Consider the following 18202-nt stretch of genomic DNA (forward strand, 5'->3'; position numbering starts at 1 on the left):
GATTAGATGACCTCTGGGCATCCCTTCCGGCCCTACTTCTCTACGATTCTATGTTTCTGAATTGTCAGTACCCAAATTCAAATAACTAGGGCTTGGCTTTTAAGGGTGCTTCTGCTTGACTTCATTTGCAGTTTGAATTTCTCAGTTCCTCTGAAATCCAGTATCAGACACCTAAATTTAGGTACGTGAGACTGGATGCCACTCCTGAAACCGGTGGCTAAATAGTTTATGAATATATAATTGTTTCCTAATTTCCAACAGTTGCCAAATCAGATGGTTTCAGTTAACTTGTGTTGGACACATGAATTGTGTTAGGCATTGTATCTTGGCATAATAAACTGTGAGTCAATCTACAGATACTTTTTTGAAACGCCCTAATACCAAATACATTTTGAAGTCTAACAGTTGTCTATGTTGAAAGTAGAGCATAACTATTGTTACACCGAGAAAGAAATGAGAAATCAAGAATTTTCCACTTGTACTGTTACTGTCTGTGGCATTTTCTTGTGCTCCTCCTCAACTTCCAAAAAAAAAACAAAGAAGAAAATAGACAACTTCAACAGGTAACTCCATTGTACAAATTGAACTCCAAATCCAAATTGAACTGAGATCTTTCCTCTTAGCTCATATAGAATCTGAATGTTTGAACAGGTTAGGGCATTGCTAGCTCATAAATTTCATGCATATTTATGTACAGACTTCAGTAAAACTAAATCACGTAAAATCAGTACTGGTAGTTAATGTCAAGGGAATAAGAAACATAGACAGTGTTATGGGTTTGTGGTTATCCAGGCTAGTAATAGAAGTAATTGCTGGGGGACTGGGAAACCATAGACAGCTGAAGCACAATGTAGGAATAATGGTGGTGCTAAATTCACATTTTAAAATCCAAAACAAATTGTTGTAAAACTTATCTGGGGGGGGTTTTTTGGACAGGAACATCTAGACACATTTCATGAGCATGAACCAGATCCAAAGCATTTTTCGTGGAAGAGTAACTCTAATGCCATGTTTGAAAAAATCCAGAAATTGCACACATGTTTGGGGTTGAATATAATAAGGAAGCAAGAGTTTCAGAATGTGGGAGTGATGCAGGAATCCACATGTGGAGATGCTGATGTTGGTACCATTTTGCCAGGCTGGCAAAAAAACAGACTGACATATAGGTAATATTTCTCTAATTTTTTTTCTTGAACTTAAAAATTGGTCTGTTTAGAAAAAAAATAGATCCAAAGTTAGCCTTTTGGATATCCAAATTCAGTGTCTCAAAATATCATCTATAACATGTGACCCAAGCTAACAAGAAAAAGATTTTTTTCTCTAATTGCTGAACATGCAAACACTCCCTAGGCTCTAAGAGTCAAATTAGTACTTTACCTCCCTGACATTGTTTCTAGCAAAGATTCCTCAGGCCAAATTGGAACCTCACTGACATCTGTACAATCCTAAAATGTCTTCAAATTATGTCTGAAGCGATGGCTTACTATTGGCAAAAGGATTAACAGAGACTATTTTCAATATTATCAGGAAGATGTCTGAATAAGGGTCATTTTGTTAGTGCATTCCTGTTTCTCAAGATGCAAAAACATGTTCTATCACATATATAATTACATTTGTGATGAAGAAGACTTGTTAGCAAGATGCCACATTCCTGTAACACACACACAATCCACAGAGAATTTTGGGTACTTGAGGTCTGCTCTAGTCCATGATCCTGACAGTAGTGGAAAAATTTTCTATATCAACTGCAGGTATTATTATAACATAATATCTGCTTGCTTCTTTATATCTGTAGAATACTGAACAGTACACCTGATATGAAAGAAAAAGATGTGGATAAAGCAATCAGGAAGGCATTTCAATTGTGGACTACTATGACACCCCTGAGTTTCAGCAGAATTTATGAAGGGACAGCTAATATAAGGATAACTTTTGTGGCCAGAGGTAGCATATCAACTGTACACCAACAACAGATTTAATGTACACCTTTACCTCTAGTTATGATACAGATTTTTTTCTACATATTACTATCTAGCTCATGACAGCTTCCCTTGTTATTTTGATGCTCCCTTTGGAAGGCTTACTCATGCCTTTCCACCTGGTAATAGTCTTGGTGGGGAAGTCCACTTTGATGAGGATGAAAACTGGACTGCAGGCTCTGATGGTAGGTCTAAAAAAATCTCTGTATTATGTTAATGATTTCTAATATCTGCTTGACTTTATTTGGGGAAAGAATGGACTGAGATGAAGGCACCTGTTTATAAAGTGAAATTAATATTCATTCATATTATAAGGCTATTAGTAGCAATCTTCAAATTTCTCTGACAGATTTGCTTGGAAAAGGATGCCTATATGATCACAGTGAAACATGCTTGCTTCTCCTGGGCAGCTTGTTTTATTTATACGGGGGGAGTCTACACATGTTCTTTAATGCACAGTAGCCTATTTTACTGCACATTAAAGCATCACATAAAAAAACTTGTGCAATACACTAATGCACAGCAATATCGGCTACCCAATGTGCATGTATTTAGTATCTCACATTGGAAGTACTAAATTGAATGTGCATCAGGAAAAGCACATTAATGCATGTGTAGACATACCCTGAGGTACTCATAGTGACTAATTGCAAATATACCACAACAGCCTTATCTACACTAAAGGATAGAATGAGAAGTAAATGAACAAATGGGAGTAGCACCATTGGAAGCAGTAACGGTACAGGGTCCTCATTAACAACATAAGAATGGAGCCAGTAGCTGAGTCATTATTGCTTTGCATTATGTCCGTAATAGGGGCAGCATTCTCTTTCCCTTTGTACGCCTAAATGATAGTCTTCTAGCCATATAAGTGGAGTTTTGGTAGTTATGCACAGGTTGCAAGTCTGTTACCCCTACACTGTGGATATATAAGCATATGTACTTAGACTGAGCATGCACAATAGGCTATACATTGGCCAGGAAGGTATGCAGGTATGTACATGGGCCCATTGTGGATGCATAAGGGCATGTAAGCCAAGAAAATGTAGGTTGCTAGAACTCCATGAGTAGCAGAAGCAGAAGAAGGGGGATATTGTCCCATATTTTAGCCCCTGTAGCTGGGTGTCCGTTTTGTGTGGACATTTGGTTCCCCAGAGACAAGAAGCAGTGGAGGACTTTAGACTGCCACTTCTTTTTCCCAGGGAAAACCCATGCCAAGCATGCTTTGGTGCATGGCAAATTGCCCTGAGTGACATAGGTGAGGTTGGGGCCAGCACTGTGCTGGCCCCAGCAGTCTTACCTGGGGTCCTGGGGGCCTCCCAGAGCTGCAGTCACAGTGGTCCTACCGGACAGAGCTTGACCGGTGGCCACAGCACAGATCCAAGTAGCCCGGCTTTACTTTTTAGCAGCGCATGCTGCCGGAGCATGCACTGCTTTGGGGGTTTTTTCCGGATTTTTTTTTACTCCTGGAGGTCAGAAAAAAAATGCAGGAAAAAAAATGGAGCAGCGCACAGAGAACTCCAGACTGTGTGGTATGTGGTGCTGCAAATGTGTTTGCAGTGCCATGTACTGCACAACCACAGTAGTCTGGATGCACCCTTGGAGGTTTGGTTCCTGGCTTATCAGTGCATAACCTACTGCCTATGTTCAATCTACACAGGCATGCTTATGTGTCCACAGTGCCAAGACAAGTTCCAAAACAAGTCAGATGTGTAGCTAGAAAACTGCAATTTAGGCACAAAAAAGGAAATAGAATTTCTCCATAGACGCTTACTACATCTGCAATATTTCTGCATGGTTTCCAGCACAACTCCATTGAATACTGATTTCTGAGATATTAAAGTCTTTTGGAATTCCTTAGAAGTCCAGGAAACTTGTGAGACAAAAAGTCAAACTCCTAGAAAAGGTCACACTCCTCCTTCAGAAGATCTTCAATAAGTCCTTTGGGTCTACAGTTTTCTAGTCCTTTTCTCAAAACGGAGGATGAAAAGAAGGCTAATGGTCATCAGGTTAAATCTTTCAAAATATAATTCCCAAATATCTGAGAGGCAGTAGAGTTTGTTCTTGGAGTTACTGTGCGCTGGGACAAAATAGAAGCTATTTGGACATAGCAGAAAAAAAATTTTTGTTGTGAAATGTTAATTCATTGAAATCCAATTTTTTTGCAGCAATTTCATACATTTCATAGACATTAGAGGAGGAAGGGACCTCAGAAGATCATCAAGTCCAGCCCCCTGCCCCAGGGGCAGGAAGTCAGCTGGGGTCATAGGATCGCAGCAGGATAAGCATCCAAATGTCTCTTGAAGGCGTTCAAAGTAGGTGCTTGAACCACCTCCAGTGGTAGTCTATTCCAGACCTTGTGGGCTCAGACAGTAAAGAAGTTCTTCCATAAGTCCAGCCTGAAATAGTCATGGAGGAGTTTGTGGCTGTTCCCCCAGATCCTGGTGAGCACCCCGATAAACTTATAGGTGGCCACCAAATCACCCCTAAGCCTGCTCTTTTCCAGGCTGAAAAGTCCCATGGCTCTCAGACTCTTGTTGTAAGGTCTGTTTTCCTGACCTCTGATCATGCACGTGTCTCTTCTCTGGACTCTCTCAACCTTCTCCACATCCTTTTTTGAATTGCGGAGCCCAAAACTGGACTCAGTACTCCAGCTGCGGCCTCACCAAGGCCAAGTACAACAGGAGAATGACATCCTGGGATTTGCTTGAGAAGCATCTATAGATACAAGCCAGCATCTTGCTCACTTTACTAGCCACAGTATCACATTGAAGGCTCATGTTCATCTTGTGGTCAATCATGACCCCCAAGTCCCTTTCTTCCATAGTGCTAGCCAGCGTAGCACTGCTGAGCCTATAAGCATACTGCAGGTTTTTTGTCCCAAGGTGGAGAACCTTGCATTTTTCAGTGTTAAACACCATCAGGTTCTCATCCACCCTTTTCCTAAGCCTATCAAGGTATGCCTGGATCGCCCTCCTGTCCTCAGGTGTGGATGCTTTACCCCAGAGTTTGATGTCGTTGGCGAACTTGGCCAGTCCGCTTCTGATACCAATGTCCACATCATTAATGAAGATGTTTAGTAGTATATGCCCTAGGACAGAGCCTTGGGGGACCCCACTGGTCACAGCGCACCACAGTGATTGATTTCCATCAACCATCACCCTCTGGGTCCCACCTCAGAGCCAATTCCCCAGCCAATGGATCGTGGTGAGGCCGAGGCCACAGTTAGTCAGTTTTGCCAAGAGGCGATCATGGGATACCAGATCAAAGGCTTTTTTAAACTCAAGATATATGACATCAATCTCTTCCCTCTTGTTCAGGTGATAGGTCATCTGGTTGTAAATTTACCAGTTTCTACAAAAATTTTGTTGAAAAATTCTTTCAAGTGGAGAGTGGGATTTCTGGTCTCAATTGTGAAATCTCCATAATTGTTAATAGTCTGGTGTTTGGGCACTTATCCAAGTCTTAGAGCTTTTTTTATTCAGAGCAGGGGACTGCACACCGGTCTCCCATGTGTGTACCCTAAACACTAGGCAATAGATTCAACATCTCTCTGATCCAATGAATATTTAATTATTTATACAAGGTAGAACAGATTTTTTCTGGAAACAGTGATATGGCCAGTAATTAGGGTGCTCATCTGGCATATAGAAGACCCTAGTTGCAGCCCCTGCTGTGAATCAGAAAGACTTGGAACTTGAACATGAGATGTTCTGGGATGATCTCTTTCTCTTTTCCATTTTTTATGATAAAAATTGAAAAGTCTTGGCCTCGTTGCCTATTGAAATGGAGATGTTGAGACCTTGATTTTTTTTTTATGCAATAGAATTCTTGCATTATGGCCAGCTTCACTGGAAAAACATGTGATCAGTTCTCATAGACTTTTGATCACGGCTAAATCGATTGACATCTCTGGTCCTCATTTCTTTATTTGTAAAGGGGGAATAGTAACTCTTCTCTAACACACGAGATTTGTGAAACGTAGCTCATTAATTTTTGTGGATGTAGATAAATGTTTAAGATAAAATGGTTTATTTTCTGTTTTTCAAGTTAACAGATTTAATTGGGTTGCAAGTTTGCTAACCTTATCAAATGCATTTTCTCAGGAGATACTTTAAAGCAATTATTAACTTCAAATTTTCTGTTTATAAAAAGGTAGAACATCCTGCTAATATTCTGATTTTCCCAATCTTTGTATACTCTATATACAATGAAGACAGTCATAGAGAGCAAAATAATTTAATGCCTCATATGTACATATGAGCAATTCTCCCTGTTCTGCAGCTTTCAGATATGCCTGAATTACTACACAGGCAAGAGAAGATAAACTGCAGTTGTTCCTGGCAATTCAACAAAGGTGTTCCCACTCTCACCTCCAGCTAACTACTCACTGAACTCAGCCAATTGTATAGCCAGCAGAACAACAGGAAAGAGCCACTCCCTCTGTGACACTGGAAAAACCCTACCTTCTCCCATATGGCATGTCTCATGTTATATATATACTTCGATGGCTTAAGGTATATGTCCTAAGGGCTGTTGAATCACTATAGACACAAGTATCTAAACAGTTTATTCCTATTCTTCTTTAGGATTCAACTTGTTTCTTGTTGCTGCTCATGAGCTGGGCCATGTACTGGGTCTCCCCCATTCTGCTGACCCAAGGGCCTTGATGTTTCCCAGTTATGCCTATTTCAAAGTTTACAATTCTCCTCTCTCTCAAGATGACATTATTTGTATTCAGGCTATTTATGGTGAGTAGACACCATGGCTTAAAAAACAAACAAAAAACAGAAATAATTTCTTCAAAAAGTTATATCAAAGTTTTAAATTATGGTACTGAATGTATTTTTGTATGAAATATTTGGTACTCCCCCACAATTTGATGCATGTATTTTAATTGCTTCCCTTTAGGGCCCCGGTCATTCCTTCCAGTTAAAACATCTAAAGTCTGTGGCTCTAAGTTGTCTTTTAGTGCTATCACTACATTACGCAGAGAAGTCATGTTTCTGAAAGGCAGGTAAATACAGTTTCTTGTAAAATAACATCAACCTTTGTTTGGAGGTTTCTTTTTGCGTTATTTCCTCTGTGACTGAATACTGCCATACATCCCAGTGACTGACATCAGTGGTTTGATAAAGAGATAGACAGTCAATCAAAGTTAGTTATCAATGGAAAAAAAAATTGCATTTTGTTTTTAACAGAGAAGGTAATTATTACTCATCTATATTTATGTTAGTGTGAAGTAAGACTATCTTAGACCATGCGAAGTTCTCTGTTTCATTGCAGAATGACCAGATTGTCATATTAGCTAACACAGGGGTACAGCCTGCGGAATGGATCCAGCCCACCAGGCCATTCTATCCAGCCAGTAGGCCCCTAAAAAAGTTAGAAAATTAGTATTTATCTACCCCTGGCTCCTGTCAAGGATGACAGGAGCCAGGGGTGGTAGGACCAAGGAGAAGCCACAGCAGGCTCCTGCAACACCAGGGCTTACCCAGCCCTGTCCCTTCCCCCAGTCAGAAGCCCCTGCCTAGCAAAGGCTTCTGGCTTGGGTTTGTGGGACTGTTCATGCCTCCCTCCACCAGAGTGGGAAATTCAGGTAAGAGTCGGGGGGGTGGGGAGGCAGGGGAGGACCATGGGGTTTGCTCCAGTCTTCGGGGTTGAGCCAGCTCCTTCTGTCTCCCATGGTCTGTCCATGCAGGCAGGAGCAATGTGGTGCAGAGTGGCCAACGGGTGGGCAGGAAAGTGGGGAAAGTGGCGGCGAGGAGCAGGGGGTGTGGAAGTGAGCAGATTGCGGGGCCTGCATTGGGGTCCCAGGACCAGCACTGGCAGGGCCCAGAGCAGGCCAGCAGGAGTGTGGAGCATGGGCTGGCAGGGGTCCATTGAACTGAGCTGGGCTGCCAGCAAGGAGAGAGAAGACCTATCCTAAAGCTTTGGCCAGCTGCGGTACACTTTGGCCTCTCACTCCTTCCTGCCATGTGAGGCAGAGAGGCTCTTGCTGCACCCTTAGGGGGAGGAGGAGGAGGAGAAGGAGGAGGAAGAGGTGGGCTTGGCCACTGCCTTATCCTTGCTGCCGCGCTCACAGCGGTGCTCATGGTGCCGCTTGTGGTACTGGCTGCTGCCACTGCAGTGCTCCTTCCATGCCCAGCTGCCATGCTCCACTTCCCTGCATGGCTGCTGCCACTGGCCCCACACCCACCGCTCCTGTACCCACCATCACTGCTGCTCCTGGACACCACAGTGCCTCAGCCCCAAGTGGCCACGGGGCAAGAGGTGGTCAGGCTTGCAGCAGGTACATGGTGGCAGTGGGGTTGACTCAGCTTCATCACCTGGCAGCAGCCACCCACTGCCACAGCAGCAGCCATGTAGGGAGGTGGAGTGCACCAGCCAGGCATGGCAGAAGCACCATGGCAGCAGCAGCCGCTAGAAGCGGCATTGTGAGTGCAGTGACAAGCAGAAGGTGGCGGCAGCTAAGACTGCCTCCTCCACCATGGCTCCCACAACAGTGCTGGTATCCCCAAGGTGTGCCACAAGGGCTGCTCTGCCTTGCTGCTGCAGCAGTGGGCAAGTACCACTGGGTGATGAGGCCTCCACTGCTGCTGCTGCTCCCGCCACCATGTCCCTGCCATGAGCCCAAGCACTGCTTACCCTGTGGCTGCTTGTGCTCAGCGCTGTCCCCCACAGTAGGCCGAGGCACCCATGGCCATCAGAAACAGCAGCAATGGCAGATTCAGAAGCAGTGGGTGTGGAGCTGGTGGCTGCAGCTGCACAGGGAGGTGGAGCATGGCAGCCAGGTGCAGCGGGAGCACCGCAGCATCAGCAACAAGGACATGGAGGCAGCAGCTGAACCCGCCTCACCCACCTCCTCTGTTGCGGCCCCACAGATGCTTATACCACAAGCCTAAGTGCTGCTTGTCCCACGCTGTCCTTGCACCAGGCCAAGGAGCCCATGCCAGCCAGAAACAGCGGTGGTTGTGAGGCCAGTGGTGGCTGCTGCACAGAAAGGTGTAGCATGACAGTTGATCATGGTGGGAGCACCACAGCGGCCACTCCCATGAGTGACACCCCACACTCCTGCCAGCCTGCTCTGGGCCCTGCCGGCACTGGCCCCAGGACACTGGTACAGGCCCTGCACTCTGCTTACTTCCACTCGCTCCACTCCCCACCACTGCTTTCCCCACTTTCCTGCTGGCCACTCTGCACCATGTGGCTCCCAAAGCTAAAATACCATACCCACACACCTCCATGCACCCCCACAAACCCCTATTCCCACCCCCCCACAGCTCCACACCCCATACAATATACAAGTAAGACTGCATTATGCAGCTATTATGCAATCACTTCTACATATACAGCACAAACCCACACAAATCAGGGCAAAAATGTATTTTTTTAATTAAATTAAAATATATTATTATGGGTGTTTGAGTTTTAGTATATAATTTAGGTTTTTTCCCCTAAGATGGCAAACACTTTCCCCAAAGGAATACTTCCAGGGGCAAGGAGAGGATCTTCCTGTGGCAAAGGTCAGAGGTTAGGGGGTGGAACTTCTGGTACGAAGATGGCTACCAAGGAGGTGGGGGCACCTGTGAAGGGGCGGGGCTACCGATGAGGTCCTCAACAACTTGCCAAAACTCAGTAACCAGCCCTCTGCCTGAAATAATTGCCCACCCCTTAGCTAACAAGATACATTTGCTAAGGTATTGTCATCTTTATTGCCATATAATTGGGCCAAATTCTGTTCTTAGTTACATCTCTGCAAGCATCGCAGATGGGTTTCATAGGTTACAAAATCAGTCAGGTCCGTTTTCGAATCTGACTTCTACCTATATTAGAATGTGGCACAGGAGTTGCCCAAATCCTTCTGTTCCTAATTTATAGCCTTAACCATCTGGTATCTTTGAAAACTGGAATTCTAGAAGCAGGCAGTCCATTTGGATTTTAGTAAGAAGTGACAAAATCTTACCCCCCACTGTAGCAAGCATTTCACTGTCCAACAAAGCAAAATTGCTTGATTAGTACAATTCAGCTAGATTCCACTTATTAGAAAAGGGTTCTAAGACACATTGCTATTTATATTGTCATTAATCTATAAAAATATCTGTGGATTTTATTATTTACTATGAAAACTATCATATGCAGGCATTTATGGAGAGTCTATCCTGATACCTTTGAAGTTGAACTTGAATTAATTTCTACATTCTTGCCCTTTCTTCCATTTGGTATTCAAGGTGCTTATGAAAATACTAAAGATCAGACACTATTTTTCAAATGTAAAGCATTTTATTTGCTCTAAATTTTTCATAAAATATAACTTTTAAAAAGAGGAGAGTGGAGTGGGTGGATGCATGAGAAATTCACTTGCTATATAGTATCACCAGTTACAGGAAATTTAACGTATTTTTCCTGAATTCTGCTCTTGTGTGACTTACACAAAGAGAATGCACCTGTGTTTGCTTTTGCTGGTCAGGAACCATTGGTGAAACTAGAATTGCATTTTTTTGTATTAACAGGCAATAATTTCTGGGTTATCAGTGGGTATCAAGAGCTGCCTGGTTATCCTAAGAATATCAGCACACTGGGTTTCCCAAGCAGTGTTAAGAAAATTGATGCAGCTGTTTCTAAAAGAATACAGGGAAAACGGACTTTTTTGCAAGTGACAAGTATTGGAGGTAAGAGCAATGATTTTGTTTTCTGTTTGATTTCTATACTACCTAAATGTGTGCAGACAAGATGTGTCCCATTAAATATTTAGACATTTAGGTAGTAATAGTAAAGAACATTTTATTTAGAATTTAATACAAGCATTTAAGCGACTCTGAATTGATGAAAGAATATACTTTTGTTTCCCTTTTAAAGTTTAGTATAAAGGAATGTAAATAGACTATCTTGGACCTAGATATGTTTCTATCTACTATAGAAGACAGCAAGAGCCTTTCAACAAAAATAATAGAAGTTTCAGGAGATGGGACTTTCACTACAAAAAAATATAAGAAGAAAGCAATTTTTCATGAGCAGGAAGATGCACTCATTGATCTAATAGGACTTCACGTTCTCTGACTCCTGTGTTCAGCAGAGGTCTCACAGTGGTGGCAGCCAGGGCAGCACTGGCTGTAGCACACTGAGGTTGCAGCTGTTTGCCTACCCCCAAAAGCCAGAGGGGTATGGCTTCAACTGTCCCAGTGCTGGGGTTCAAAGAGCATTCAGAACAAATAAATCTGACTTACACTTGGAAAATCAAGATAACGTGGAATGAAACAGTCTGTCCTTAATTTTCCCTTATTTAGCTGAATTGTATTGAATTCATAGCACATTTCAGATTAATCCTGCTTGTCTAATTGCTATGAATTAATTGTGATGCTCAAATACCAGAGGAAATGAAATAAACAAACAGTTATATTTAGGCAGACGGCACACTATTCATGAGAGTAGTTCCTTATGCAGAGTTGGCAATAAGTAGGGAGCATCGTGTGAGCCAAAGATCTTGGGGGGTGGTTCTAAAATTTACACTACATTTCCTTAGTGTGATGATAAAATCAGGCATACAATATTAGCTAAGTTTTTAACTGTCTATACTTCTCTATGCTTTGATTGCAATGTGTTTGGTGAGAGCCCTTACACTGATACTTTACAGTCATTGTCACAAGGCAAATGCATTAGCAGTCCAGCTGTTATTTTTAAGGCAGCAGTAAAGCAGCAATTACATTTTTTTCAAGCCCTAAACTCATCCTTATGTTATAGGCTGGCTGTTCTTCAAGTGGAGGAGGATTGGATTTGTCAGTAATGTTCCTCATATGACATAAGAGAGTATTTGAACCACAAGCAAAGAAGCAAGGTAACTGGATGTGGTTTCCCTCCATCCCTCTTGATGAAGCTGGGCCACTGTGATTATGAGTACTCTTAAACTCTGTTATCCCAGCATTACATCCAGATTGGTGGTTAGTGTACTCTCCTGGGAGCTGGGAGAATGGTGTTTAAACCCCTGGCATGGTTGACCCCATGTGCCAGATTTGGCCCAGGCAAAACAGCCCCGCAAATCAGATTGGGCCCTGGCACTAACCCCATATGCCGGATCAGGCTCTACCAGATAAACCCTGTGTGCCAGATCAGGTCCCAATCCCAGGTACCAGACTGGGCCAAGAGGCTGGATCTGACCTGTGGACCAATTCCTCACTACTCATCTGGCCCACAGGGCTGAAAGGCTGGGCAGCACTGCTCTAGGCCAGGGGTTTCTAACCTTTTTTAAAAAATGTACTCCTTCTGTCACAAGTTTCAGTTCATGTAGCCCTTTATATTAAAATTATTTGTGGGGGCTCAGCACATACATACATGTGTGTGTGCACCCCCTTGTTCCCCAGCAGGTTAATCTGTGGGGGAGAGGGAAGGGCCTTGGTGGGGGCAGATCAAGGCCCCTGCAGTGAAGTAGGGAGTGGATCAGGGCAGGGGCTGGGGTGAATGGGGCCCTGACCAGGCTGGGTTGTGGGACAATCAGAGCCTGGGAGGCTTGTCTAGGATCATGGGGTAGGGGGGAGAGCAGCTTCTGCTGCTGTGCACGCTCTGGCAGAGGCCTGGGGGGCACATGCTCCCCCCCCATCTGTGTATGGGGTGGTGACAGCAACCATTGCATGCTGGGCTTTGCATGCCGCTGCAGCTGCCCTAGGAGTGGTGTGATGCCATGTACATCCCACCACCGGGTGGGCAGGGGGTGCAGCACAGACCAGGAGTGGCAGGCACATGGTGCCGCACCACTTCCAGGGTAGCTGCAGTGGCACACAAAGACCAGTGTGCAGCAGCAACCGTTTCCACCCTGCACACAGATCGGTGGGGGCACGTGCCCCCCAGGCCTCTGCCAGGATGCGCAGAGTGGTGGGAGCCCCCACACCCCGTATCCCTACGACCTTTTTAAGTACCCCTCAGAATATGCATACTCCCAGTTAACAACCAGTGCTCTAAAGTATTATACAAAGTGGCAACACCATCTCCACTACTTCAGTTCAGTGAAAGTGATTGTGACTTCTGGGTTTGTTCTAGTTTCAGTTATATGGATGTGCAGCAGGTGTGCTCTGGGATGCCTAGTCCATAGTGATAGGGCCATAATACCTAGTCCTGCCAAGATGGAAACAGTTGTGAGGTGCACAGAAGCAGAGTCCCAACAACCTATGGAACTTCAGTGGCAGAAACTGAGGCCTCTCATGTACCTAAGTATTAGGCAGGAATCAGATTCCTGGATTTAAGTACCAAAGGGCCTCATTAAATAACACAGTTCTCCACTGCAGTGTACATTGTATTTGTATACCAAATTAAATTAGGATCCAGAGTAGACAACCAGCTAGTCACAGTAGGCAGAATTTTAATGCTTTGCCAGTAGGTGGTAGGGAAGCCTATCGCAAATGGCCACCTCCAAATAACTCCACAGACACATGACACTACCACCAATATAGCTGACAAAAATGTGGTTTTAGCTGACAACAGTGCCTCTAACTCTCCCTTAGGTAATTCTACCTCGGATTCAAGTACACTGCACCAGGGTAGGGAGATATTGCATGTGCCTACTCCCAGTTTCTACAAGGTAGAAAGGCTGATTAAACTGATCACATGGTGCATTCAAACCCTAACTCCCACATCAGTGCCTACATGCCTTTATAGATCTGGGTCTAATGCCAAAATCCTTCAATGAATTATGCACATCTGAAGGTTATCTACTTATACACTATGAACAGTCCCAGTGAAGTCAGTCAGACTCCATACTAAGGATAAAGTTAAGCATATGGTTACATCTTTTCAGGATTGAAATTTAAACGCTTAAAAAACATTACATCCTACTGTATCATTCAGGTATGATGAAAACAGTCAAACCATGGAAAGAGGTTATCCACGAAGAATAGTAGATGACTTTCCAGGAGTTGGCAGTAAAGTTGATGCAGTTTTCCAGTATAAAGGTAAGTGAATTAAGATTTAAATACATTTAATTCTCTGGAAGAATTCTGAAAAATTAAACATGTTATTAATGTTATTATTAATATTTACTGTTCCAAAAGCAAAAATTAGCTAGAGCTGTTCTGTGTGTATTTTGAAGCTATTTTGTTTGTTTCCAGGATTATGTGTTAAAATGAAACTACAAATAACTTGTACAATATAATTATTCAACTTCTTATTATTTCCAGGGCTCCTTTACTTTTTCTATAGATCAAAGCAGTGGGAATTCAACCCTAATACTAACAATGTTGTTTGTGAGCTGAAGAGCCACAGCTGGTTTCACTGTTAAGATCATTAAACGTTACCATATGCAAACCAAAAGAAAAATGTATCTAACTTTCTATGAGCTGACCCATCACTATATTCTCTGAGTGCCTGGTGTATTCAGCCAGCTGTTCTTTCATTCATATCTCTACATTTGAGTATATGGTATACTTACGCCATGCCCTGCAGTCAAAGCAGAGTATAACCTTCCATATCTTTTCCTAATTGTGAGCTGTGGTGCCCAAGCACTCCAGCCTCTAGGGTGCCAGCTCTTGGGGCCAGACAGTTTGATCCTTAGTATGTCCTACACATAGGGCATGCCCCTCAATTTTCCTGCCATGCCTTGATCTTGTGAGATTAAGGGAGGGTCCTTGGTAATGTGTAGGTACTCCCATAAGCGGAGCGTATTGATGGTTCTCAGGGCTCCTCCTCCCCTTTGCACCATGTCCACATGCCAACCAGGTCTTACTAGGGTTCAGACTACAGTTCTTCACACAGGAGGGTCCTGTACTAGCAATGCAGGTAGTAAACAACTCAGCTTACTGCATTAAACAAAGGTTGGTGAGGCCCATAAGCTAAAGACTTCAACTGAGTCCCCTCAAATCAACAAAAGATTTATATGATCCTGTGGTAGCTCAAAGGTAGATCATTCTGGGTCTTCTGCTGAGTGTGATTCATAATTTCCCCAGGCAGAATTGAACTCAAGCCTTCAATAAACAAATAGTTCATACATGTCCCAATAAATTAATTTCTGGATCCCTCTGCACCATCTGGCAGGAGCAATTCATTTGACCCCTCAGGGAACCAAATACATCAAGTCCACTCAGAATAAATAGTTCACATGAGTATTAAATAATTCATTGACCCAAACTCATTAACTCAAATCAACTAGCATTGGACTGAGTGAATGAGTCCTAAGCACTCCTCAGTAACGCATGTCTATTGCCTCTGCAACTCCTCCTGGCAAAGCGGCAATCACCGGGGCTTCTCCCATAAGGGAGAACTCTTGTTCTTTCCTTTCCAAAGCTTGGACCCCTGGGGCTGAAGACTCCTCTGAGCCTCCAATCTGGTGAGCTGGTTCCTTTACCCACTCACAGTGTCCCTGTTAGGGCTTTGCTGCCGCTGGACTCCAAACCCTGCCTTCCACCTTCCTGGCGCCCTCCTCCTGCTGGCATGGGAAGCTCACTTACAATGTCTGCACCAACACGCCAGTCAATCCTCAGTCAACAAGAGCTTGTGAACCAGGGCTGCCACTGCACATGTGGCTATCCTCAGTGAAAATTTCAATAGATCCTAGAGTCTGGTGTAATTAGGAGTACATGAGGGCAATGACAAAGATCTTTTTTTTTTTAATCTCAAAACAACCTATAATCCTGAAGATCAAATATTTCACCTCTGAGGTAATGAAGGCAAAAAAAAAAAACATAGGTATTTCCAGACTGGTTAAATGCAAGCTCCTATTGCAATTTATCTAGAAATGAGTTGAAATGGCTGATATTGGCTAGCTGTTTCCTGTTTTGGTTAGAATGGGCATTGCTTCACCATTCACTAATGATCTCAGAAGGACCTTGGTTTGATTATTATCAAAACCATGCATCTGGAAAGATATCAACATATAGGTAAAAGTGCAGAGAGTGTAGGAGGTGTCTAGGGTGCATAAAGTTACTCAGCTTTTATCACTGTTTCCAATGACCCACTTTGACTCATATCTATTATACCAGAAATTTAATTAAAGACTATCTAGAGGGCACAACTTCAAGAAATCTTTATGGAAGCTGCCAAGAAAGGAACACCCTAACATTTACAAGCAGAGGCAAAGCTATTCTCTGCTGCCAATTTGCAGCCTGCCATGATCACATATTAAAACAGTATTTAGTGACTGCAACAAAAGGATTGCAACAAATCATTAACCCCAAAAGGAAATTATTCAGCACCCCATATAATATGGGCTGAGTTCTCCTCCTTCAATAATAAATAATAATTCAAAAAGTTCTGAAAGTTACATCTGACAAGAAGGGCCGTCCCAGGGAGGGGGGAGGGAGGGTTGTGAATTGGGGTGACTGCCCCAGGCCCTGCACTTTAGGGGGCCTCGTGGAGTCAGGTGTAGCAGTAGTGGTGTGGAGCTGGGCGGAGCAGTGGCTCCACATCCAGGCACTCACTATCCCAACACTCACTGTCCAGGACAGTGGGAACGGAGTGGGGGCAGGGCCCCGCATGAGCTGATATGCCCCGGGCCCCACAACCTGCCTGGGTCACCTCAGGTGACAAGTTACAAGTTTCTTGTAACCACCATGTCCATAACTCTCACAGTTGAAACATTGTTTGAGTAAGAAGTCAGCACCACCACCTCTTCCGGACATGCTTTCCAGCTTCCAAGTACCACTGTCCCCCTTCGCAAGCAATGTCCTCCACACACCAGACCTATGAGTCCATGAGCCACTCCTCTGTCACTGCGACCAGCAGACCAGCAACAGGGTCTAGTCCTGTGTCTGCTACTGCCTAAGCTGGCACATACAGAGGACTCCAGCTGAGACTGGCAGTGACCCTGAAGGTGCATCCCCATGCTGGTGTCTCTCCACCACATGCAACTGTTGGACCTACAGAGCCAGCAGAAAAAGGTTGTTTTTGAGAGTTTAAGATATTTCTGGGATAACAAGCACTGTATCAGAGGTCATGCACACACAGGTGCCAGGGACCATGCTAAGTCTGCCAGGCAGGCCCTGGCACAGGCAGCCACTGGCTGAGGCCCCCATCCCCACTCACTCCACAGGAGCAGGTACTTTCCACAGGCAATCTGCCTTCCTCACCCCGTTCCCAGTCCAGGTCAGGCCTGGCTCCTGACAGTACCTGCTGCAGGTACTCCAGACCTGTTCCCCACTTCTCCTCCGGCTGGCCCTTGTCACCAGGTTCATGGTGCCCAGGTGAGGGGGTGAGGGACTCCTGACCAACTGGGATGTGAAGCTGGTGGCACCCCTGCCCTGCCCCCAAGGAGCAAAGAGGTACTCTGGGGCAGCCCCACCCCATGAGTGTCCTGTGCTACAAGCATGCCTCTGCTGAGAGTGTCCTGGGTGCACTGTGATGAGCTGTTTCTGTAGAGTGAGGGGTGCCCAACCCACTACTCACTGCTGATGATGATTGCCTTGGTGCCCCAGGCACACGTGAGAACCTGGAGTGGGACCCTGAGCTTTGATGGTGTGGCAGGCAAGCCTGCACTTCCCTGCAATGTTCACCGCTGCCTGGAGGGGTCCCTGTGCCTATGGTATGTGTCTCTGCCCCCCACAGCTGAGGATGACATTGCCACTGGCATCAACATGTTCCTCAGTGTGTGAGAGGCCAATGCCTGCCTAGCTAAGGGGACACTGGCTGCTCAATAAAGTTTTATACTTCCACTCCCCCCCCCTTCTCTGTGTGCTGTGTGGGGAACCTCTGGGGGTTGGAGGAGTTTGGTCAGGGCAGGTGGGAAGCAAGGATAGAGGCCAGGACAAGGAGGGGAGGAGAGGGCTTACTGGGTGTGTGTGCAGGCCTTACTGGGTGGGTGTGGCAGACATGCCTGGAGGCCTGAGTCTGTCCCTACCGGTGGAGATGACATGCAACTCCTAGCAGCATCCTGGAGTGCAGGGGCACAGTGCCCGGCTGACCAGGCAGATGCCTCATCCAGGAGAATGGTTGGAGAGGTGCCACCCCTGGGCTAACCTCCTGGACAGGGCTGCACACCTGGAGTTGGTGGGGCAGGTGCTGACCTTGGCTGCTGAAGCTGCTGGATAATGCTGGGGGTGGAAGCTATAGCGCAATAAGCTTGTGGTGCCCTGAGGGGCCCTCCCCCACTGACATTTCATCACTGCTGCCAGGCCCTAGTGGAGGCTTTGGTAAGCTACCTGTGCAAAGAACATGACATGGCTCCACCCAGGGTCCTGGGACATGAGGATGTGATGCACTTGCCACATAAGGGGCATGCTCCTGCAGGAACCCCCTACCAGTGGTAG

General features: G+C 45.0%; 1 protein-coding gene across 1 annotated transcript in view; it reads left to right on the forward strand.

The window, feature by feature from the left end:
* The window catches only part of LOC109305542 (matrix metalloproteinase-27-like), a 17262-nt gene extending 3018 nt beyond the window's left edge, over window positions 1-14244 (forward strand). Inside the window, 10 exon segments of the mRNA XM_019528534.1 lie at window positions 937-1166; window positions 1796-1944; window positions 2036-2164; window positions 6569-6730; window positions 6891-6996; window positions 10122-10252; window positions 10493-10600; window positions 10603-10651; window positions 13815-13918; window positions 14144-14244. Coding sequence (XP_019384079.1) covers window positions 937-1166; window positions 1796-1944; window positions 2036-2164; window positions 6569-6730; window positions 6891-6996; window positions 10122-10252; window positions 10493-10600; window positions 10603-10651; window positions 13815-13918; window positions 14144-14244 — 1269 coding nt within the window.
* The last annotated feature ends 3958 nt before the right edge of the window (window positions 14245-18202 follow it).

The sequence above is a fragment of the Crocodylus porosus genome, unplaced genomic scaffold (assembly GCF_001723895.1).
Source record: "Crocodylus porosus isolate Cpor-Errol unplaced genomic scaffold, CroPor_comp1, whole genome shotgun sequence".
NCBI classification, from domain to species: domain Eukaryota; kingdom Metazoa; phylum Chordata; order Crocodylia; family Crocodylidae; genus Crocodylus; species Crocodylus porosus.